Genomic DNA, 24,305 nt, shown 5'->3' with positions numbered 1-24,305 from the left:
CTTTTTGTCTGTACTGTTTCATTTTGAGACCCATTTACTGTTGGATTTTTGCCGTTACTCACCTTTTCCCCCCCTTCTCCTCTTTGGCCCATCTCTTCCTATTTCATTTTGTCATTTGCTAACATGACTGTTCACGTATGTGCTGTAAGTCTACCCAATACGTCTTTAAGGGTGCAGTATTCTTTTTTATTTTTCATAATAACAAGCTTATATTTTGAAGTATGTGAAAATGCCTTAGAACTTCTTGTTGGATATAGACTAGTTGACATTTTAACCAGGGTTGTGTGGTTGTGTTTTAGTTTTCTGTTTCTTCTGTACCGTTTTCATCATACTCCTCACAGGTTTGTCATCAGTGAATGATACTTAAGGACCCCAGTGTCCACAGCACTGTGCTGGGTTGTGCATGGAGCAGCTTAAAGAGACCCTGTGCAGCCACCTCCTCCTTTCTCTGTGCTTATTTCAGGCAGAATTTTATAGAGTACAAATGATCATCTTTAGGTGCTTGAGTCTAAAACAAATACGGACACGTAGTCCAAGCAAATATTTGAATTGGAGAGTGTATAAACTAGTAAACAAATAGAGATGAGTATCCTTTACCATAGACTAGACTTCTGGCTCCCAGGGAGTTACCTCCCTTTACTGCCTTCATTTTGTGTAGGTGTTGAAATGCCAGGCTCCTTGCCACATTGCCTAGAATAATTGCTAGGCATTTGTGCCACTTGAAAAGGAGGCAACGGGTCCTTTAATTGGACTAGCAGTTGCACTACCTGCGAGAACATTGTAGCAACGGTGTTGCTTTGTTCTCTTCATGGTCTGTTCTCTTGAGAATCAGCAGCAGGAGCGGACAGCACATAGTTCAGGGAATCTTCAGGCAAGTGGGAGGCAGGACCTCCCTGCCTCTGAGGAGGCCAAAGAGAGATGGGGAGTCCCTCTGTCTTCTCCCTGGCAGTTGCAACGTGGATCTCTGACTACGAGCAGCCAGAACTAGAAGCTCAATGCCGGAAATGTGAACCACGAGGGAATGACCTGTGGGATTAGTTAGAGATAACTGCGTGGCTTTTGCAGAGGGCAGGGTGACACAGGCATCGAGTGTTCCGAAGCAGACTGCTCCTCCGGCCTGATCCTGCCTGTGTCTTCTCGCCGGGTCACCGTGAGAGCACGGTTCTCTAGTCCACCACTTCTGAGCTGCCCTCCTGATGAATTGCTCTTCTATATAAATTTACCAAGGTACACTCTGTGCTATTCTGAGCCAGAACTCTGAAGATGATAGTAATCAGACGTATGAAACAACTAGTAGTGGGGACTTGTACCTTTACAGGAAAACGGGGGGGGGGGGGGAGGGCGGAGGGCAGGGAGGAATTATCAGTGAAAAAAACAGACCAACCGGAGATTGGGGCGGAAAAGAAAGGCCCAGCCAGGAAGAGCCAGGGTAGATCTATTAGAGGGGAGAATGGAAGGGCAGGGCTGGAAGATAGAGGGCACACAAAGAAGAAAGTGAGCTTGGATTTTCATTTTGAAGGCCCTTCGAGGAGCTGGATCGTGGGATCGGTGCAGTCGGCATGGCTTTTTTCTAGCGCGAAGGAGGGCCCGAAGTGAGAGGAGGGGTAGGAAGGTGGCAGTGCATCCTTTTAGAGTATGTCTAAGGATGTCTTCCTGCTGCGGCTGAGAGGGGCATGTGTGGCCCACGTGGAGGAGCCATTGAAACGCTTAGTAGCTGATTGAATTTCGGTCCAAAGCAGAAATAGGATTTGAAGACAGTGCAAGAATTGTATTCTGTGCAGTGTGTGTCACTGGGTTTTTTAACCAACTCGAAATGAAATGAAATGGAAATAGTCTGCCTCCATGTCCTTGTTTCTTTTCTTAAATATTGTTGGCCCAGTGTGTTGACCAAGCCTTTTATATAGAAATCCTGCTTTCAAAAAAAAGATAGGATACAATTAATTATATGTGTGCTCTTCTACACATTTTTTATTTTGCACTGGTTTCTTTCCAATTACCTGTCACCCTCTGTGTGGGAGGCTGAGGAAAGAGTTTAAAGAATACCAGGTTTTAAACTGAGAGGCTGCTATGGTCATATCCTTTTCGATGCAAACCTTGTTCTCCCTCTCGAGTTTCACTTGCACGGCTTTGTTCATTTTGGATTCTTTGTAAGATCTGTCTTCATTTCCTCTGTTCCTATCAGACCCCTGTATTTCCTTGTACTCTTTGGCCAAGCACCATTGTTTTCATCTTACTGGGTGGAACAGTAGATGCTGTTCCAGCTTAGATATTAATTTCCTTTCTAGTACTGCAGTTCTGAGCTGGAGTTCATTAGCATGTCCTTTCAATTTTGAAAGGAGATTTGATCTCTAAGAACCCTGCCACAGTGTCTGTGTTTTCTTGATGATTCATTGTGGCTATTTTCAGTGTAAGGTCAGCTTTCTGCTGCACATAGAAAAGCAAGCAAGCAGTTAATTCAGTGCATCCTTGTATTTCCCTGCTGCAGTTTTACCTCTCTCAGTGCTCTTGCTTAACATGCTTCCATTTGTAAAGGATTGATTTGTTGGGCAGAATTATTGGTAATTCAAGGATGACCTCTAACCTGTTCATTTTAGTAAAGATGCAATTCCCTTAAGTAGTAGGAATGCAAGGAGCGTCCACAGAATGGTCATCTTACTGTAATTTTGTATAACAATTATACTGTAAGGAAAAGGTGCCTCCTAGGGGGTTAGGAAACCAAGGGCCAAGTTCTACCTCTGCTGTCATCTACCTCTGGACTGTAAGCAAGTCAGACCAATTTTATGACCTCTTTCTTCCCTTGTCTGTAAGGTGGGATAACATTTTTGCCCTCCTTTGTCATAGACTCTTGTGGATGGCTGTATGGAATCGTGAGTGTGGCAGTGTGGCAATCCTGTTCTTGCCCAGGGTGGACCCCAGCCTGGCTCTGGTCCACCTTTGCATCCTGATCTTCAGCCCTTCTTTGTATTATTACTAACCTCAATGAACTTTGGTCCCGCGCACACCTAGTAGCCTTCTCACAACATGCATTCTCCCCTCTGTGTTTATGCTCTCTGGAATCTGCCCCTCAGGACTTGACCCGTCTCCCCAGCCACACCTTGAATGCCACCTCCCCCAGGGATTCTTCCTTGTTCTTCCTAATCTGCAGTAGCCTCTTAGTAACCTCTGGCACTACATCACCTTGTCTTCACAAAGCTGAATTATAGCTGGTCACATGTGTTGTTTACTAAATTAAAACCCAGTGTTTTGGCATCTGAGACAACACTGCCCTTGTATGGACCCGGAATTACTGGATGCTGACTGGCATGCCTTTGATGAATCGGGCAAATACCCCAGTTGTTTTTTTTTAATTGCATACTACTTTGAGTGATCTCTGTTCCCAAATTGGACATCCTTCAGTCTTATTACAAACAGTTAAGGAGTGATGAACCTGGGCAGCCAGGCACCAGGTGTTGCTTCTGCAATAAAATCTAGGTTCTCACCATGTAGTTGGGAAGACCAGTGCACAAATGCACACTGTCCAGAGGGGGCAGAGGGATAATCTCATTCGTGTGAGAATGATGGGCATTCAGGGAGGAACTGATAACCCAGGAATAAAGAGGAGAGCTAGTGCATTCTATGAAAATGGCTCTGAAAGGATGGATTAGCAAGAGTTTGCTGGGAAGGTGAGTAGGAAGTGCCTCAAGTTAATGTAGGGAGGAATCCAAGGGCCTGCTGTGCGTGTGAGGCCGGAGTGATTGTGATGTTCAGAGGCCTGTGTGCAGAGCAGGTGAGGATGCAGGTGGAGATGCCCCCTGATCATGTGGAAGTGACCTTGAAGTGCTCGGGCTCCTCAAGAGAGAGGGGAGTGGGTGCCAGAGGAGCGTCTATTTCTGAACCAGTTGATGCCATGAGAGGGTAGGAAAATGCCCATAGCGAAGGATCTTACATGCCCTTCACCCAGTGGCAGAAACACCAGGGAGCAATCTAAAATTCAGAAGCACAACCTCACTTCCAACAGTTCTGATTCCATATGTGTACAGTAGGGCACAGGATCTGTTTTAAGAAATTATCTGGGTGATTCTGGTGCAGGTGGTCAGTGAACTGCCCTTTGAATAGTTGCTGAATTATCCCTAAGAGTTTTGTAAAGCCAAGAAATTATAAAATGTGTACATTACTCTTTGCCCTGGGGAGACAGATCCTGGATAGGTCTGTTCAGGGGCTCAAAAAGATCCCTAAATTCTCAAAAGTTTAAGAATCACTGAGCTAGAAGGAAAGTATGTAAAACAGACTGAGAACAGTGCTATTGGCAGGAAGGCTAGAGAACAGAAGCCTTTAAAGAACCATTTTGTGGTGGAGGGAAAGTTGGTGTTTTTAGGAGGCCGACTATAAACAGATTAGAAAAGTAAAGTCTTGCCACTCAGTTTATAAATCAGAATTTTGTTTGTGTTAATATCTCAATGTTTAAAGGAGATAGTGCAATGTTTGGTGGATGTAGAGATTTAACAATTTGTCTATTCCAGGGTGTTGTGTGTTTTTTTAAAACAAGTTTTTTTCCTGACCTAATTAAATCTTCTGGTTTCCCCTGGGTTTCATTTTTTAATTTTGAGGTTAGTGATATATAAAAGTTCAGTATAATGAAGGTCTTTATGAAGTAAATTATTAGTAATGGTGCCACATTTTGCTCTCCTGTGGTTAAGGTCATATCTGCATTTCTATCATAGACATTTTCTGAAATTTATGGAAGAAAAATGATACTGATGCAACTTGGTTTTTACTCCCAGCTTTCACATCAGTCAAGTGTACTGCTGAAAAGTGGTGACTGCTCCCTCTTTTTCCTAAACCCAGGGAAAAGTGGGCATATTGTTTATACTGGCAGAATCAGTACCACAGATGGGATGTAGTCACTCGAGAGGGGGGCTCTGCTCAGAGGTGTTTCCCAGCGTGGCCCAGGCCGAGCAGCCCTCTGGGAACTCTGGCTTGTGCAGCGGTGGGGTTCGGCTCTCAGAGTGCCACCCTGCATTTTTCACTTAAACATTACAGAATTAAGCTGGCCTATGAAGTTTAACCTACGCAAATTTCTGGCTCCATGAAGGGTTCCTATTTCTTAAGCCCGGTCAATATTATATTGATCCACAAGGGTTTATTCTTGTTCTCTAGTACCCAGTGCTAGGTTAGATATTGTTAAAAGTAAGTATCCAATATGGCCAAGGGCCAACAATAAGCTCACTGAAAGATCATTCTATGAGAAAGAGAGATCCAGACCATGTGTAATTCAATGTAAATTTACACACTCAGATTATTAAAACCAAGTTTATGGTGACACTTTGATTAACTAACCCCGGTAACCACAGCTTCTTATAACAAATCAGCCATATGGTGGGGAAAAAAGGTTTATGAGAAGCAAAGCTGTCCACTCTCCTGGCTTTATATTTAAAATATCTCAATGAATAGTTTCTGAAGCAAATAGGACTCATGCCAGGTATATTATGAAATCATTGAATTTGATATTTTCTTGTTTTAAAACTGTTCCCCATCAACTTTCCTATGTCTACTGTCCTTAAGTTATCTTTACCAAAATAAGAACTATCTCATATCTAGTTATTTGTACTTGTGGATTCCTTGCATGAGTCTGCACATGGTAGGTCTAAATAAATATTTGTTTGGAGTGGAAGTGGCTAGAGGTCAGATTGTATGAATCCATTTTAATATAGTGTTTTTTGAGTTTTAGGTTTTGCTCGTCTTTGTTATAGACTGAAAAATGTAAACTGATTCCAGAAATTATAGACACTAGTAAGCAGATGGGGGGGGGGGAGGTTTGAGAAGAGTCCTTCTGAAATTATATTAGATGCTCTCAAATGATTCTTTTGGGAAATTTGAGGCAGTCACATTGGATTGACTTAGATAGGACTGATTGCACCATATCAGCCCCAGCTTACATAGGATTGAGAACAGTAGGTGCTATATGGCTAACTGATGAGTAAGCGATTAGTGATTTTAGGTCTGTTTGACGTAAGCAAATAGAGCTCATCATAATTATTCCTCATAGGGATAGTATTAGGAATGGATAGGCTAGAGAATGCTCCTCCTAGGCCAGGAGCCTGGCCAGCCCTTGCACCAATGTTCCTATCAACAGGTTTCTTCTACCACCTCACTGCCTCTTCCTAAACCTTGTCTTCTTTCTTTAACATTGAGCTCAACCATCCTTTTTGCTTGTTTTATTTAACATCATTTTATTTAAGTTATATTTTATAGTAAGTCTCCCCTCAACCGTACGATACATGCAATGAATTTTAACCTTAATCATCTTCCTTATAAAGAAGTATTGTATTTAGAGAAGGGAGAAATAATAAAATGTATAAAATTAGAATGGAAATATTACCTTAGAGATCATCTAGACCTGAAGTTGTCAAATATTGTTAAATATTAACTTTTGTGGTACAAGTCTTTTGTTGCCCAAAGAACTCCAACATTTAAAGTAAATGAGAGTTGAAGTAGGGTTGTAGGAAGGCCTGCAGTGGGCTCACCTTCACAATCTGAGGGTATCTGAGGGTACTGAGGATCACTCTGAGGATCTGAGTTTGAAAAACCAATGATTAGTTCATTCATACTATTTTATATAAATCAGGACACTGAAAACCAGAAAGAAAAGAGTGCCAATGTTTACCTATATATGGATAGATAGTAGATATGTGGATAGGCAGGTAGGTATGTAGATAGGCAGTTAGATGAATAGTATAATATATATGTATATATATAAACATACACATATATCCCATCATTTAATCCTTATAATATTCTAGAAGGTATATGGTTCTATAGATAAGTAGATGAGGAAAGCTTTTAAGTTGATAGAGTTAGGTCTTTCTGGGGACAAATCTACATTCTTTCCGTTGTATCTTCACAATGTCAGCTGGTCACCTTGCCCAATGCCACACATGGGGAGGGACAGGACTGGGACCCAGACCTGCTTTCTGATCCAGAGTTATTCCCTCAGATCACCTGTTCTTTTTAGTCAGTGACAAAATAGTACCTGCTAAAAAACTGAGCAAATAGAAAAGGAAAGACACTCTAGCTGTATTCACCTTGAGAAGGGTTAATGTTCTCAGTTCTCTATCTTTTAACAAGTAGTCAGTTGTGTAAAATGACTGGAAGAAAAGCTGGTTTACAATAATTTTTATACTATGTAAGCATTTCTCTTAGCTTGGAGAATTTTGCATGAAACCCAGCTTCCTAATTCAAAAAATTATATAATGAATTATTTTTTCTCAAAGTGTACTTTCTTTATGGCCTGAGAATTGAAGGTTGACATTGAATAAGTATTCACTATTTTAATGTTTCATAAATTTGAGGGATACATACTATGTAATCATTAACATTACTTTTACATTTGGAACATAAAATCAAACACAACCAACTGCGACATTAGAGTTCCAAAATGATACACAGAAAATCTGAATGTGCCCTGTTGACTTATGCTGAGGTACGCCAAGTACAGCCTTATTATGCAGATTCTTAGAATAACAGGCCATGGATATCTTAGATTCTTGCCTCTAGTTGCTGACACTCTGGTTTTGTTTGCTTGTTTGTTTTGTATCTTTTTAAAAATCTGGACCATTTAGGGACAGATCTTCAAGATGAGGTGTTTTTATTTTAGGAACAGATCTTCAGGATGAGGTTTTTTTTCTGGTTATTTTTTTCTCTTGGCTCCTATATCATTTTTTATATTTCTTCTTTTTAAATTCTTCCTGTCCCTCAAGTTTTCTTCCATAGGACAAGGGCTTCTTTTTAATCCTCTGTGTGTCCTCTAACCCCCTCCCCCTTCTTCTTCAGTGCTCACATAATGCCTGGCACTAAGTGAGAGAGAAGGGGGAAAGGATATGGTTGAGTCAGATCAAAAGGGCAAGAACTCTAGAATCAGGACTTCTTCCCTTGGTGTAGCCAGAGTGTTTTGTGAATAGAGTCCACTAGTATTTTTTCTTCAGTGTTCTTTTCTAACAAAGATAGAATAGTGAATAGTTTTTGATCTTACCTTTGTTACGAAACACTTTACAATAGTTATTTAATGAGTAGCAGCACCTTTCCAGGACTGGGGTACACAAGTGAAAGGAACACTGTCCAGGCCCCAGGAGCTCGTGGTGCAGTCGAGAAGACAAACATGCCCACACTCGTAGTGCTGTGTGGGGTGATAAGGGCATCGAGAAGCCCTGTGTATTTTCCAGTGATGGTACAAAGGAATGAGTGATTGACTCTCTCTGTGAAAAGGAACCAGCAACAGGTGCCCAGGAGAGTGGCATGTGAATTGGGATTTGAACAGTCAACAGGAGTCTGCCAGCCAGACTCTGGGGTGCGGGCACAGGGACAGCACAGGCAGACATGTGGCATGTGGGCAGCATGGTCATTGGCACGAATCTACAGATGTTCTGGAATTACTAGAGTATACTTTGAGAGGGAAGTGGTGGTAAGAAATTAAGACAGGTAGGAAGGGATCAAATCAGGAGAACTTCATATGTCACATGATAATATTTCAACATTATCTGATGGGCAGTGCTGAGCTGATGAGTAGTTTTAAGTAGGGAGAGACTATTTTCAGCTGTGTGTTTTATGGAATGTCAACTTTCTGTTAGTATGTGGGATATACTGGAGAGGCAGAATGTAGGTGTGAGGGGATGGGTTGAGGTCATTGGGTCATGAGGTGAAATTCAAACTGGTGTGGCAGGAATAGGAAACCGATAGGAGGAACCATTCAGAATGTTGTTGAATGGAGAGGCGGTGTCAGCTCAGGTTTTTGGCTTGAGTCTCTGGTTTGTAATGCCATCAACCAATATAGGCAACATTGATAAAGAAATGCCAATCACTTTAATTTCCTATTTCAGATGGCACACACCAACCACAGTTGTGGCTTTGTTTGAAATTTAGGCTCTTGAAAGAGTGAGTACACTTTCACGCTCATCACCATGTTCAGCCTTTACCATCTCCCTGGGAAATAGGTAGTAAGTATGACAAAAGGGTCATATCTTCTATAGGGAATTAATCCTCAGGTATTTGCTTTTGTTCAAAATTGCCCCTGAAAGTCCTGTAGGGAACTCTGGGTTGAAGACCAGCTTATTATTTCTCAAAAAGACTTCAGATCTCTAAACATGAGAAGCATGCTGAACCCAGTGAGACGTGCTCACTAAGAGAGGCATGAAGAAGGAACAGTGACTCCAGGTGGGGGCGGGGCACCAGTTAATTTCTCTCATTTCTCAGTTCCAGCTCATTGGGGCATATGATTGTTAGGCTCCTGGGCTAAATGAAAGATTTCCCAATCATACCCCTCCGTTTTCATTGTTGAAATAATATATGTTAGTTACACCTGTGGCATAAGCACTGCATGTCCCCTTTTTATACAGTGAGCCAGACACACAATCTGTCACTTGTCCTAAGATAGAATAGTTAGCTGGCAGAGCTATGACTTACTGTACCCAGGTCTCAGATTCCAGTTAAGGCGAATCTTACCAATTTTTGTTTTAGAATAAGTATTCATAATGATAGGAAATTGGAATGAATGTTTTACCAAGAGGATATAGGAAATTGCATTTAATTTTCTTTATAATTTGATTCTACACAATGAATGTGATATGTAGAAAAAATGTTCATTGAGGGAAATATATTTAGTTGAATTTTGGTTAATCAGCATTCAGTGAAAATAAACAGTTGTCTGGCTGTCATAAGCTGAATAGCATGGCTTGGCTCTACTGCATTTTGGTTAGTTCAGGAGTTTATCAGTTGTCCCAGATGATGATTTTATGCTAATAAAATCATCAGGAGATAGATTTTGTAAATCATACTGAGCTGGCAGGTGTGCTACTGGGCATAAAATGAAATTCTATTTTTTAAATTAATTTTTGGGTATCTCTGACCAACAACCAGGATCATTTTCTACCTAGGGTATCTCTTGTTGAGTAGTCCCACTTGGAGAGAAATTACAGATTGGGGGTTTCTTTGCATGAAATTACAGTCTGGAACACTGATCAAGCAGTGCTATTCTCTTATCCACACCCTTTGAGGATTTTAATTTGAACATCAATTCTTATTTATTTTCTAGTTTGTACTTTTAAAGGTCAATTATATGTGTGTCTGTACAGTAATAATCTGCATATGTAGAGTACTACATTTTATAATTTATAAATAATTAAAAAAATTTAAAAACCTGCTTCCTTCTTTAAAACATTTGAAACTACTGATCTAGAGCACTGTTCTAAAATAGGTCAATGATTAGATTATTCTGGGAACTTTTTTACAACCACAGATTCCTGGGGCTGCTCCCAGAAGATTCTGGTTAAGTGGGTCAGTCTAGAGTAGTAGCTATCAAACATCAGTATGCATTTCAGAATCACCCAGAGGTCTGGCTTGTTAAAACTCAGAGTTTCTGATTTTAGTGGTTTGGGGAGTGGGGCCTGAGAATTTGCATTTCTAACAAGCTCCCAGGTGATGCTGCTGCTTCAGGGATGCACTTTGAGAACCGCCGGTCCGGTGTGGACTCAGGACACGGGCCTCTCTGAGGTCAGGTGATAAACATGATCTAGATTTGCTCTCTTCTCCCCTAGACAGTTCTTGCAGATGTTCGTTCATTTTGTTTTCTCTTTTTTACTCCCGTTACTGTGAGAGAGGCAAGCGGCTGGTTTTCACACTGTAGTTTTCAATATTAGTGTGGAGGGTAAGAGCACTAGTGTGTTCAGGCAGATTCAGACTTACAGGGAATACATACGGGTGGCTTAAGTCAGTCCTGTAGCCGCTCTGTGAGGTACTTATTTGCATCTGGAAAACTGAGACAGGTCCCTCATGGCTTGGCTGATTTGTACAATATTTGGGAATAGAAATAACACTGTTATCCATTAAAGAGCAGATTTTAAGTCAATAAGAAAAATATACGGTTGTTACAATCAGGTCTTTTTTAAAATTAGGAATCAATAGATTGATATAAAATGAAGTATGCAATGAGTGTAAATGCCACAGAAACTTTAGGAACAAGACAATTCATTTCCTTTGAATTATATAAAATATATCCATCGGCAAATAGCACTTTTACAATAGTGCATTACATTAGCCATTTAAATGCCTGTGCAATGTGTAAAAACTGCTTGCTAGATTAAATGATGTAGAAGAGCATTTCTATAATGCTTAGTGTCTGCTTCACTCACCGTCACTGGGGCACTCAGAAGTTTAAGAGGCATTATATACTTTCACTGTTTGGCAGGCAATTAAATGTAGATGTCACTGGACTGATTTACAAGAATAAAAGCAGTGGCTTTGCTATGTTGGTGCAGGTTTGTTTTTACAACTCTTATAACAATTATATGTATATTACACTTCCTTTCTGTTTATCCTTTGAAATGTGTAGTTTGTTGCCTTTTATCTCACTGTTTTAAAATTGAAATAAATGGGGAGGACCACTTGAGATTACATGTAATTTAGGAAAATAGAACATATAACATCAATTCTTTTGGGGGGTACTTTGGCACTAGTTTTTGATCTGCCCTCTCGGCAGAGAGACCCATTTAATACTTCATGCATTTGATAAAGGCTGCCTTAAATGGGGTCATTCTGTATTTAGAACAAATGAGAAAAATGTTCCAGAAATCTCCTCCAGGAGTATTAGTCTTTTTACAAAATAGCTTTAAATGGACTGTAATTATAACAAGAAGAACCATTGCTAGAGTATATAAGTCAGTTTAACCTTTTAAAGGCAGAACCCAAAATGTGTATGTATGTTATAAATAAGTTTATGAAATTAACATGTGATTGTCTTCCACTCGCTTCTCAGAATCAGGAGCTTATTTGCAATTCAATTCATGTAACAATCAGTATATAAATAGTACACGTGCTTTGCTTACTTTATAAAGGTGGGTGAAGGGTGATAATGTGTAGACTGAAAAGAGTATGAACTTTGGACTCAGACCTCAGTTTAACTGCTGGCCCTACACAGAATTCTGTGTGACTTTGGGCAAGATATTTGATCACAAGAGATTAGCTAGTGTGGAGTGAATTGAGCTCTAAAGAATAAAGGAATAGCAGATGTGAGGAGTAGCCACTGGTCCAGGACAGAAATAGAGCTCCAAGGAGGAGATCCTTCTAGAGCTGAGATCCAGGACATGACTGTGGCTCAGTGGATGACACAAAAGTCACTGTGGGGACACACTGATACAATGTAGAAGAAATGTGTCCTTTAGGGTGGCTTGGACAGCTGTTTATCTGAGGTGCCCCTTTGGAGGTGCTACAAAAGCCACTGAGGGGGGCTGGGCAAGCTTCTCTCTGCCGGCCACCATGCACCAGGGCAGCTGAGCACTGGGGGGGCCCCTGCACCGCCAGCCTTGTGCTGGAGAAGCCTCGAGTGCCGAGAAGCCTTCAAGGGAGCCCACTCCTTCCCCCTGCAGTGCCTCTCCAGAACCCACTACTGTCAAAGCTTAACATCTTAACAACTGGGGCAGGAAACTTAGTTGGCCTGGATACATTTTTTGCAGAGCAAGCAATGAAATGTGAATTTAGAGCTGAAGGAATATGTTGATAACTGGCACAAATAATATTGATAGTTGCCTTTAGAGTTTTTAAGGTTAAATAATACATGTAGACATTTGCATGGTTTTTGCTATGTAACACATTCTTTGAATCAGACATATTGAGACAATAGACTTATACTGGTTGTGAGGAGTAAGTGAAATAATTAGTATTTATTGCCTTGAGCAGACTCTGGCTAGCACGTGACAGATGTTCACAAAATGGTAGCTATTAATGCCAGAGAACTTTGTGGGTCACAGGTTGCACCCCGACTGTGTTAGTAGGGCTCTCACATAGTAGTTTGATTGATAACCTCAGGATGAATAAATAGCCCCAGGTAATGGTTCTAACTCCAAATCTTTAAGACCACAGGCAACACTGTTGGAAGAATTGTTAAGTCAGTCTAGTGGATCTAGACTCGCCTTTTACAAAATTGAACGGTACAGAAATGAAAAAAATACCAGTGTATGCTATGGCAGTAGAGAGAAATTTGGCTTGTAAAATGTACGTCTGCATGTCCTGGGTGAAGACAGTGGGTGACAATCAAAATAATTTTAAGTACTGCCCTAAATGGTGGGCTCCGACCCTTGTCTGCTTCTCTTTGCCTTCGCACCAAGCCTGGCGCTTCAGGAGGGTATAGAATGGTCCTGCGAAAGATCCTCCAGGGTCCTTTGCGGGAAAAGTGGACCATCTTCATCTTCACAGCTTCTCTGTTAGTGATGTCATCCTCTTCTTAGATCTGAATAATTCTCTGCTACTCTAAAGCAAGAAGAAAGATAAATTCTCCCCAATATGCAAATGACAATATTTTATTTTCATAAATCAAGAATGACCTTTATAGACAACTAGCCTTGCTATGTAATTATTGCCAGAAAAAGAAGACTTCAGCTTTTCTAACGCGAAGGCCATAATTTGTGGAGACTTCATTAACATTTAACCGGCTTATAGTTTTCAGCCATAATAAAAAATGAACGTATTCAGTGATGTAGTCACCTTTGTAGCTGATTCATCTTGGAGTACACCAGGGCAGGGCTGGGTGTTTTGTGGGGCTCCATTAAAATTATTTGCATTGTTTAGATGGATATTACATTATAATTGTAAAAAAATTTGGACAAAATTATTGCAGCTGAATTCTGCATAGAATATTGGGGAGTTTATTACCTATTTTTCTAAAAAGAATTTATTGGTGCCTGTCATGTACCAACTCTAGGAAATAACAAGATGGCAAAGATACAGTTATAATCAAAATGACTTTTGAGCAGAATTCTTACCCCACCTATAGGCTTTCAGATACCTTTCTTTTGTAATTCTTCAGTTTTCATGAAAAAATACCCGGCCTACTGCTGTCTAAAGCACATGGTTCTACACTTCAGTAATAGCACAGACTAGTTGCAATTTTTAGTTAGGGAGTAAATACACAAACGTTAGCAGCCCACTAAGACTTTGTTGGGAGAAACAATATTCATAAAGGCCATTTTCAAGGATATTACAGCTTTAATCCTAGAATGTACCGAGCTCCCACAAAATCAAGTTTATTGAATCAAAGTTTGATGACATGCTATCATACCATGTTACTTAATAGACCCTAAAACCCATTGCTCTGCTCTGGTGGATGCTGTTGAGAGCTCTGTTCATTAGCTTATGTTGATTGCTTCTTACCACGGTCCTGGGATGATAATTCTCTCTGGATTGGGAGTAGTTGTGTTTCTTTTGGATTTGCAACTTGGAAAATACTGTCACATCTTGTTAAGAATCTGGGCTGTCAACACAAGATACCTGGGTTCAAATCTCTGCTTTATTACCTTCCAATTTTGAGACCCTGTGTAAGCTGTAACCTCTGTGCCTCAGTTTTTAAATTTGCAAAACAAAGATCATAGTATCAACCTTATAGGGTTGACATCAGGATTAAACAAGTCCTCAGTAAATAATAGCCCCTATTAGTAGTTTTAGTATTAATATTATTATCTCATGGATGCTGTGAATTATGTAAATCAATTATATTTTCTTCATTGCACTGACTATCCCAAGCTCAAAGTGAAATTTGTGGCTAACTTCCAGTAAATGACCCTGGTGACAATTTTTATTACTTGGTGGTGATGGTAGAATCCTCTTTATATTCCTGGTATAATCTTATTCTTTCTTCCTTCCTTCCTTCCTTCCTTCCTTCCTTCCTTCCTTCCTTCCTTCCTTCCTTCCTTCCTTCCTTCTTTCCTTCTTTCCTTCTTTCTTTTTTGCTTACTTTCCTTGCTTTTTAAACTTTTACTTTTCTTTGATTTTGTTAATTTAATTTTTATGTCATTTGTAGCATAGCATGTCATGGAATAGGTCATGGAATCATTTTTACACAGGAATCATCAGTGTTGTCCATGACCTGAGTATTTGACACCCATTGACACTTTATTTTGCATAACAATTCATTGTTCATTCAGCACGTGTAGTATTGTAGTGTATTGTGCTCACATTGGTTACGGAAAAGCCTTTCTTTCTCAACAAGGTATGATGGAAGCGTGTGGGCACGTCCACACGTGTAAGTATGTGTGTGTGCGACAGAACATGAATGATGCAGGCCACCGCCCCACACATCTTGCATCACCTTTCCTCCATCTTATATATGACTTGGCTTAGTCTTGATTCCCCTCCACAGAAGAGAAATAATTTACTTTGATTTGACGGAGGAATATAGTCCAGCCATGAGCTGTTGGGCGTCTGTCCAAGTAAGACAATCCTGGACGAACCATGGCAGAGTCTGCGGCTGACCACATGCCTGTACGTGATGGCAAGCTGTGTGATTCTGGAAATCAAGGAGACTTATTTTTGGAAGTGCTCATTTATTTCACTGAGTTTCAGCAGACTTTGCTTCCTTTTCCTGTTCTTCACGGCCCCAAAGCATTCGCAAACCCTAGCCAGCCCTCTGTCCTTCGTTCCCACATGCTCCATAGAGGAGCCCACAGGAGTGTGCTGCAGGAGCCCTCACAACTCTTTACCTTCTTATGAAATGCACTTTGAAATTTCCAATTATATATTCCAGCTATTGGCAATGAAATGAACTCACGAGAGTAATTGTTGTATGAGGTTTATGTGGCAAGAAGAAATGTAAAAACTAATAATAACTGATATGGCTGAACATGCCTGACACTGTGTTGCAGTAGCTTTACATTTGCAGTGCAATTGAATGATTAGAAATACCGCATGAGGTACATGTTATCTTTATTTTGCAAGTAAGGAAATGAGAGTTCAGAGCTGTCTACAATCACAAAGCTAGGAGTGGAGGAATGGAGGGGGTGCCAGGTGTTTGACCGCAGAACCTGTTCACTTCTTCCACTACACAGAGCTGCCTTAAAAACCAAAAGTTTAATTTGCTTACTCTCAAATTGATTATTTCAAATCTGATGTTGTTTGCCTTAATCTCAGCTCATTTTAGCTCAATAAACCACCTTTGGTATTTTAGGGTCTCTCATCTGTTGGATGAGTGCCAATAGATCTGAAAATTGGTGTGTAGGGGGATATATCTTCCAGCAATAGGAAATTCATAGTCTCTCCCATTTTCCAGCGGTTCGATAATCATACATGGGTCCAGAAAGAACCATATCATAATTTTTATGCTTCCTTTCAAGTGATAAAAGTAGCTTTATGTAATAGGAAAATTATATCTTTGCTCCAGCGCTGCATTAGTCTTTGGGGCTGCTGTCAGCGGTGCATTCTCTTCCCTATATATTCGGTTATATCTTTAGTGCCAACAGTCGCTTCATAAACCAGGTCTTTAACCAGCCTTGAGTTGTTTTGTGGATGCCCATAGCTGTTTCTCACTGTTTAAGATTGCACTGCAGGACTTCCATCAATGTGCTATCTATGTTTCCATCGAGGGGTTCCTTCTCTGTCAAAATTCATGGTTATTTTTTTCTTTCTGAACATTATTAGTGCTACCCACTGTTTGGACTTATTGCTACAGTACAGAAGCTGTTTTCTACATCAAATTTAGGGTTTGCAACCAAGGGAAAATATTTTTCTTACATGTTTGCATAGTCTTCTAACATTTCTTACCCCAGATTGGAAAGTTGTTGGTATTATGTGCTTTAAACAAATCCACTTTGTTTCTTTGAACTTGTTAAAACTGAGTGAGAGGGAAGTATAAATTACTACTTGTCAAGCTGAAATATTAAGTTGACGCTGCATTTTGTAGTATGTTTCTGTTCCCAGTGGATTGTTTAATTGACCAGTTCTGTTAAATGTGTTAGAGAAAACAGCATCCAAGGCCGCTGATTTCACTGTCAGCCTGGAGCTAGCAACTATGAGAAAGTTAGAAAGCTGGAAGAGACTTTTTGAAAGGGCCTGAGCTCCCTCACTCTGCCCTGTTTAACATTTTTTTATCAGTGATTTGGAGGCAGACATAAAAGCATGCTTATCAAATTAGCAGATAATTCAAGCCTAGGTAGGATGACTAATATCCAAATGACAAAATCAGGATTCCAGAAGCTCACAACAGGCTGGAGTGATGCACTGAAAACAAAGAGATGGGGTTTAGTGAGGATAAATGTCCGTCCTGTGTTTGCATTCCGAAAGTCACTTACCTTAGTACAGGAGAGGAGAAATTGGCTCAATGGCAGTGATGTGAATTTCAGGCTTCTGTGGGATTTCAGGCCCCTACAAGCTCAAAGTGGACCAGCACTCTGCTCAGACTGTTGGAAGAACATGAGGTCCAGGAAAGCTGCCAGTTAACTTAGTACTGGGAGTCCTTCTTTTGGAAAAGTGCTGATAAACCAGGATGGTGAAAGTCTTCCTACCTTCTAGTCAGAAGAACTGGGGGGAAGGGGGGGAGCAAAGCATGTTTTGCCTAGAGAAGTGAAGACTTAGAACATGACACCTCTTTTCAAATAAGCAGCTTTCCTGTGTAAGAGCTGAGACTTTTTACTATTTCTCCAGAGGGTAGAGCTAAGATAAATGAGTAGACATTTCAGGAAGCACAGTTTGGGCCTTTATAAGGGGGAATTATCTACATGGTAGGGATGCTTTTTAAAATTCTCAGTGCCTCACCTGTTCACAAGCTGTCTGTCTGTCTAGAAGATTGTAAAACTGACTTAAGCATTTGGATAGAAGTTGAACCAGATGACCCCTAACATGTGTCTTACCTCTGAGGTTGTACAATTGCTGTTCTATTTATCTTATTGCTGCCAGGGCATACATTGCAGACATAGTGTAATAATATTCCTTTTTGTGTGTGTGATTGATCAGAACCCTTAATTTTTATCATTGACAAGTAATTGTAATTAATATTTTTAATGAATGTAATGAATAGAATTATATAATGGATAGTAGAATTTTCATAATAATTGATATGGCCAATTAAACCATTCACTTTTGAAATATGAAACATTGGAGAAAATAGCTGCTACTATAGTAATTTAAAGTAACAGGAGACATTTAAAGATGTGGAGTGGGACTCAGAATCATCTGTGTGCCCCAGGAAGCTGAAACAGCTGAATTGCTTTGTATATACTGCATTTTGTTTTCTTCTTTTTTTTTTAAGTAGCCTTATTTCTAGCACCAAAATTAAGCAGATGTTTACACATGTTTAGGTTTAATTTATTCTTGCCTTTAAAAATTATGGACTATAAGCACATTTATAATCTCTTTTAATTTTGAGGTCTCAATTATTCAAATTATTAAACTAAAACCAGTTTCTATGTTAGATTTAGAATAATCCTTAGAAAAATATTTTACAAGCTATGCCCATGGTCTCTATTGCATTTTGTCCCCTACTATCATGCCAGTGTTGTGGTGAAAGCATTTCTCTTTTACTCTTTTTGAACAAATTATAATGGCTTTTCTGTTGAAAATGAATTGAATACTTTGGGCGGTTCTTTTAAAGTTTTGAACACAAGACCAGTTATTCTAAATTCCTGTGAATCTGGAAAATATGAATTATAAATTTGCTTAGGTCATACTTTGAATGTATTTTACAAATATTGGTTCTTTTGGGGGAACAATATAATCTAGCAGTACTGGCAAGACATGGTTAATACTCAGCTAGTGCTTAGCAAGGGTACAGTAGGGTCAAGATCCGCAGTTCCTCAGCACAAAGTTTAAATCAAATTCAGTTAGCATCAGGTAGGTTTACGGTAACCTGTAATCATCATAGCTTTTTCCTGAGGTCTGGTGTTATTTACATTGCTTTTCATTCTTTTACACTTTAGGAGGTTGTCTCTTCGATGAACCATATAGCACGTGTGGATATAATCAAGCTGAAGATGATGACTTCAACTGGGAGCAGGTGAACACCTTGACCAAACCAACTTCTGATCCATGGATGCCATCAGGTTTGCATTTAGTTTTAAATTTGTTTGTTTGTTTGTTTTTTAAATCAAAGGTTCACAAGAGTCTTAATCACAGTGAATATTCGCTGGATATAGGTTGAATGAATGAGGGTATTGGTCTTTGAGTGTGGCAGTCAAGGGCCAGTTAACTAGAGAGAATGCTACTGCAATTAAGAGGACTGGTTACAAAGAGTTTACCTTTGTCTTTCTTTCTTTAGCAGGGGCGGGGACCCTTTTTCCTCTTAAGGGTCATTTGGATATTTATAACATCATTTGAGGGCCATACAAAATTATCAGTTTAAAAATTTGCCTGCTATATTTGGTCAAACATTTAATTAACTCACCCCTACAGTGTTAAAGATCAAAGACCAGTTGTATCCTGGAACAATCAGTTGGGTAATTTAGGGAACAGAGGGGAAGCAACTTTGTAAATATCTGGCCTTTGAAGGTTCTTCAGCCTTTGGAAGAATGAAGTAGGGATATTTAGATGTTCTGTTTGAATTTACTCTCATTCTATTGACTAATAGAATACTTGGTGATGAATATTAGGTTTTTGTAGCTTAATATCTCTGAATGTTACCTATTCTAAAACTTTTTTAGTTCCATATGATTTCTAATAATTATAAACAGTGTGCCCTCAACCATTCCCAAACAGGTTGTAAGTCATTGTTGGGACATGCGAGTGGTTTGGGTGTCAGCAGGAAGGTGGGGAAAGACTAGCAGTCCAATTCCTCTACCTCTCTATGCCTATGGGAATGGTCCAGATGAAACACATTTCAGTCTAGCCGGTGTGGCTCAGCAGTTGAACATCGAGCTAGGATCCAGGAGATCGAGGTTCGATTCCCGGTCAGGGCACATGCCCGACTTGATCCCCAATAAGGGGTGTGCAGGAAGCAGCCCATCAATGACTCTCATCACTGATGTTTCTCTCTCGCTCTCCCTTCCTCTCTTTGAAATCAACAAATACATATTTTAAAAATCAAAACACATTTCAGTTGAAATGTAATAAATGTTCCATTGATAATTATCCCATCAGATTAAATGTTTTGCCTTGATATACAACTGCAAATACTGGTATTTTTTTTCCTACTATGTATTAAACAAAGTTTAGTCATTAAAAAATTTCTTTGAGCCCTAATATATGCTAATCACAATGCTGATTACTGTGGAAGATGAAAGATTATAAGAAATGATTCTCTTTTGGAACTTATCTACTTGGGAAAGAAAAAGTTACAAAACTAGAATTAGTGAACCATCTAAAATGATATATAATGATATAATGATGTACAGATTCGGTATAGGCTGAAGGTATTTGAAGAGCAGTTGTCTGACCTTAAAACCAATATGTATAAAGATTATGGACTTGTGCCCAGCTGAGAAGTTAAGTAAGTTCTCAGTGAAATGTCATTGTTAGAAGTGAGGAGATATCATCTTATAAATTTGTGGATGGTATCCTAAGTTACGAATTTTAAACTGAGTTGTCAAAATGTATATATAGCCTTGAGATTTAAATACTATTTAGTTTCAAGTGTTTCCTCCCCTCCTCCTTTGTTCTCTCCCCTCTTTCTCCTCCTTTTTCATTAATATGTAAAACAATTTATTCTTTTCCTAAACAAACTCTAAAGGTGGCCCTCTCACACTAAAACAGAAACTAGTTTTATGAATTTTTTAGGAAAAATAGGTGACAAAATCAGATACAACCATAACCCTTTGAGGCTTGATATTTTAAATCTTCCTGTACAGTATCATTGGATGTGTTCTTGCCCGTGTATTTGTGTTTGGTCTCCCTTGTGCAGGCTCGTTCTGTGATCCTTAGACCATGGGTTGGCAAACTGTGTCCTGCAGGCCAGATCCAGCCTGCTGCCACTTTGTGTATGGTTTGCAGACTGAAAATGGTATTTACACTTTTGAATGGTTGAAAGACCAAAATAATGGTAATATTTTGTGTCACATGAAATTCAGATTTCAGTGTCCGTAAACAAATTTGTATTGGCACACAGCCATGCCCATTTGTTAAATATTGCCTGTGGCTGGTTTCACGCCACCACGGCAGGGTGCGTAGCTGCAGACACGCGGCAGTGTCCACAAAGCCTGGATATTTCCTGTCTGGCTCTTTACAGAAGAAATTTGTTCCGCCCGTCTTAAACCATTTTGGCACCAGCATATAATTGTGGCTTTGGACTCTTGGTTTATATTGTTATTGTTTTCTGTACTCATAATTATTAACATACAAGCATTATTTCACAGTTTGTTTCACTTTCAGATTGTATGTTTTCCAAACATTGGGGCTATTAAAATCAGTAAGAAAAAAACATGATGATTAGGTTTTCTTCTATCTTTCCCATAAATGTGCTATCTATTAAAAGCATTGTGATTTTCTTTATTGTTTGGTAACAAAATTCCTGTGGGACTATTGTGAGTCTAAGAAGCAAATAACCCATCAAGATGAATTTAAAAATTATGATAGTGAGAGACTAAAATTTATATTCTAATTTTTAAATTTAATTAAAATTTTACTTTTTCTGTCTTCTTTGAAATAGGTGATCCAGTATGTAGGGTTTGTTTTTCTTTATCTTCATGTGTGAGGTTATTTTTAGCCACATTTAAAAAATTTACAGTCTGTAGCTTTATACAAGCTGACATGATAACTACACGGAGGCTCTGACATTGCTCTGGAAATACATATTTAGGGCAAATAAATACCCAATCATTTATATTTTTGTACTTGAAGTCGACATTTATGTTATAATAGATTATGCTTTTACAGCTAGCTTTGAATCATACAGTTTTTCTGATGGTGGGGAATTGTCTTAAACTTTGTCATAAGAATTACCACTTCGAGCACAAAACCTTTGATTAAGTAACCAAATAATAACCTGGTACATTTTGTTACACTAGTTCATGCTATCACTTTATATACCATAGTGCATGTATAATTATCAGAGTAGATTAAGAAGTATTGATTGATGCCCGGCTGGCAGGACTCAGATTGAGCATCGACCTAGGATCCAGGAGATGTAGGTTCGATTCCCAGTCAGGACACATGCCTGGGTTTCGGGCTTGATCCCCAGCAGGGAGCATACAGGAGGCAGCCAATCAGTGACTCTCATCATTGATGTTTCTATCTCTCTCTCCCTCTCCCTTTCTGTCTCTCTGAAATCAATAAAAATATATTTTTAAAAAAAAGAAGTATTGATTTAGTTTTATGATTTAAAAACACCTACACAGTTTGACAATGGTTGATGTGTTTTTTTATGTTCTCAAGTTCTTTATTTACATCAGTTAAAAGATTTTTATTATCTTACAAAATTATAGACACTTCCAAATTCAAAGCATAATGTATTAAAATCAATACAGTTTTCCTCTAATAATAAGGCCTGTCACCTTACTTTGCATGATCTACAAAAAAGAAGGCAGAATTCACAGTTACATCACCCTGCACCTTACTGTTGTATTGACATTCCCGAACATTTGACATAACTTAATTCAAATCACATTTACTGAGAGGTTCTGATATGTCTGATTTTGTACCAGACCATAAGTTTCCGAGGGTCATCTTTATATCTTCAACACATAGCACAATTTTTAGTGCTTAGTAGTTCTCAAAATATGTTTCCAGAATGGGTACAGAAAATGCACAGGTCCTGCTTTCAGGGAGCTTACAGTCTAGTGGGGAAGATGGATTTTAGTCTAGTGAGACCCATTTCAGACTTCTAACCTACAGAACTGCAAGATAATAAATGTCTATTGTTTTAAGTCGCTAAGTTTGTGCTCATTTGTTATGATATGGTTGATGTTTTTATGTTTTACTAAAATATGTTGTGTAACTTAGTGCTCCAGTTCTGTAAAATGGATATTTTACAAGTTCCATAGCTTATGTATAAGAATATATGGCCATGTTTTATATTTTAAAAAATAAACAATAAATCCATTTACAATATAAAAAGTATAAAGGTAGCTTATAGCTGTAGGCATTTGATACACATAAACTTGACATTTATTTCTACCCCACATGGTCCCCTTAAGATATCATGCCTCTAAAAAGGCTATAGTTAAGTGAATGTGGGTCCTAGGGCTGGGGAAATGAAACATTATGCTTAGTGCTTTTCTGAGCAGCATAGCATGTGTCTAAGGGAAGCTCATTTAGCCTCCCACATCCCAGCTTTACATATTGCAAATTGGGGGTGGTATTGTTTCTGATCTTTATGAAGATGCTATGACTAAGGACTGGGTAATTTCTCTGGGTATAGAGAGAGGGAGGTGCCAGGATGGAGGAGCAATATGCACTCTTAGTGTGATGACCCAGAAAATAGAAAACATGACTGTCTGTATTTGTGTAGAGTCAGTTTCGCATTTGGGAGCATGATGGATTGACAGACAGAGGAATTGAAGTTTTCTCTTTGGGCCCTTTCATCAGGCATGTTTCCCTCCTGTGAGGGAAGACTTCCCTACTTATTTACACTTCAGGGCTTATATAGGGCTTAGTGAGTGAAGAGAAGACTGAAAAAGGCTTGAAAAGACATTTTTCCTCCTTAAATTTCAGTGTATCTCTAGTGATAATATTTTTGGCACAGAATATTCAGACAGTTGTCTAATTATCTCATTCATTCTTCGAATCTTGTCAACATTCAACAAATATTTATTGAACACCTGCTATGTGTTAGGCACTGTTGGAGAAGCTTGGGATCATCACTGAGTGAACCAAATAGGATTCCCTCCCAGGTGCACCCCACACTCCCAGTCTGGTAAGATTGCTCTTGGCCTGCCAAAAAAATTTATCTATAATACCATGCTCTCCGTCACCTATTAACAACTTTCCAGAAATGAATACTTCATAAATAATACGAAATTTAGTTCATCAGACTCAGCACATTATAACATCAAATTCAACTTTCCTTTATGCTTTGTCCTTAAAAAAAAGAGCAAAAACATCTAAATCACAGGCAAGGGGCAGTGTAGTACCTCCTGGTAATTCCTCTTTATAAAACAAAGCAATCTTGTACGATAAATGACTCTCAGCAGTTGGTAAAATTTGCTTTTTTGCTGTATAGCACTTGATCCTCATGATGACCCTGGGAGACTGGGTGGCATTATCTCTATTTTGTACCTTTGGAGACTGAAGTTCAGAGAAATTAAACTTGCCTCAGGCATCAGTTGAGAGGAGCAGCCCCCATTTTTGCTCTTCTGAGTGCCAAAAGTGTGAACTTCCCATGTGAGCACTTTATTTGGTGAAGGGGGTTAGTCTTTATCCCAGGTGACAGCTCTGAGGACCTTGAAGTGCACATGAAGGCTAGGGGGCTGCTAGCCCTGCCCAGTCAGATGCTGGCTCCCTCACTTCATAGCTATTGACCTTGGGCAGGTTCTAAAGCTCGCAGATTCTCAGGCTCCTCCACCATAAACTGTTAGTTCATAATCTGTGTTTGCGGAGTGACAGAGCTATAGTAGTAGAGTCTCTGTCCATCTGCCAGTTCTGTCCCGTGG

General features: G+C 39.3%; 1 protein-coding gene across 1 annotated transcript in view; it reads left to right on the top strand.

Annotated features, from left to right (window-relative positions):
- Nucleotides 1–24,305, top strand: part of PTPRM (protein tyrosine phosphatase receptor type M) — a 617,147-nt gene that overhangs the window by 129,807 nt on the left and 463,035 nt on the right. The window contains exon 2 of the mRNA XM_087818949.1: nt 18,705–18,827. Within this exon, the coding sequence (XP_087675075.1) occupies nt 18,705–18,827 (123 nt within the window). The remainder of the gene's footprint in view (nt 1–18,704; nt 18,828–24,305) is intronic.

The sequence above is a fragment of the Miniopterus natalensis genome, chromosome 7 (genome assembly GCF_054644295.1).
Source record: "Miniopterus natalensis isolate mMinNat1 chromosome 7, mMinNat1.hap1, whole genome shotgun sequence".
Classification (NCBI taxonomy): Eukaryota; Metazoa; Chordata; class Mammalia; order Chiroptera; family Miniopteridae; genus Miniopterus; species Miniopterus natalensis.
This window is presented reverse-complemented; position numbering and strand designations above follow the sequence as displayed.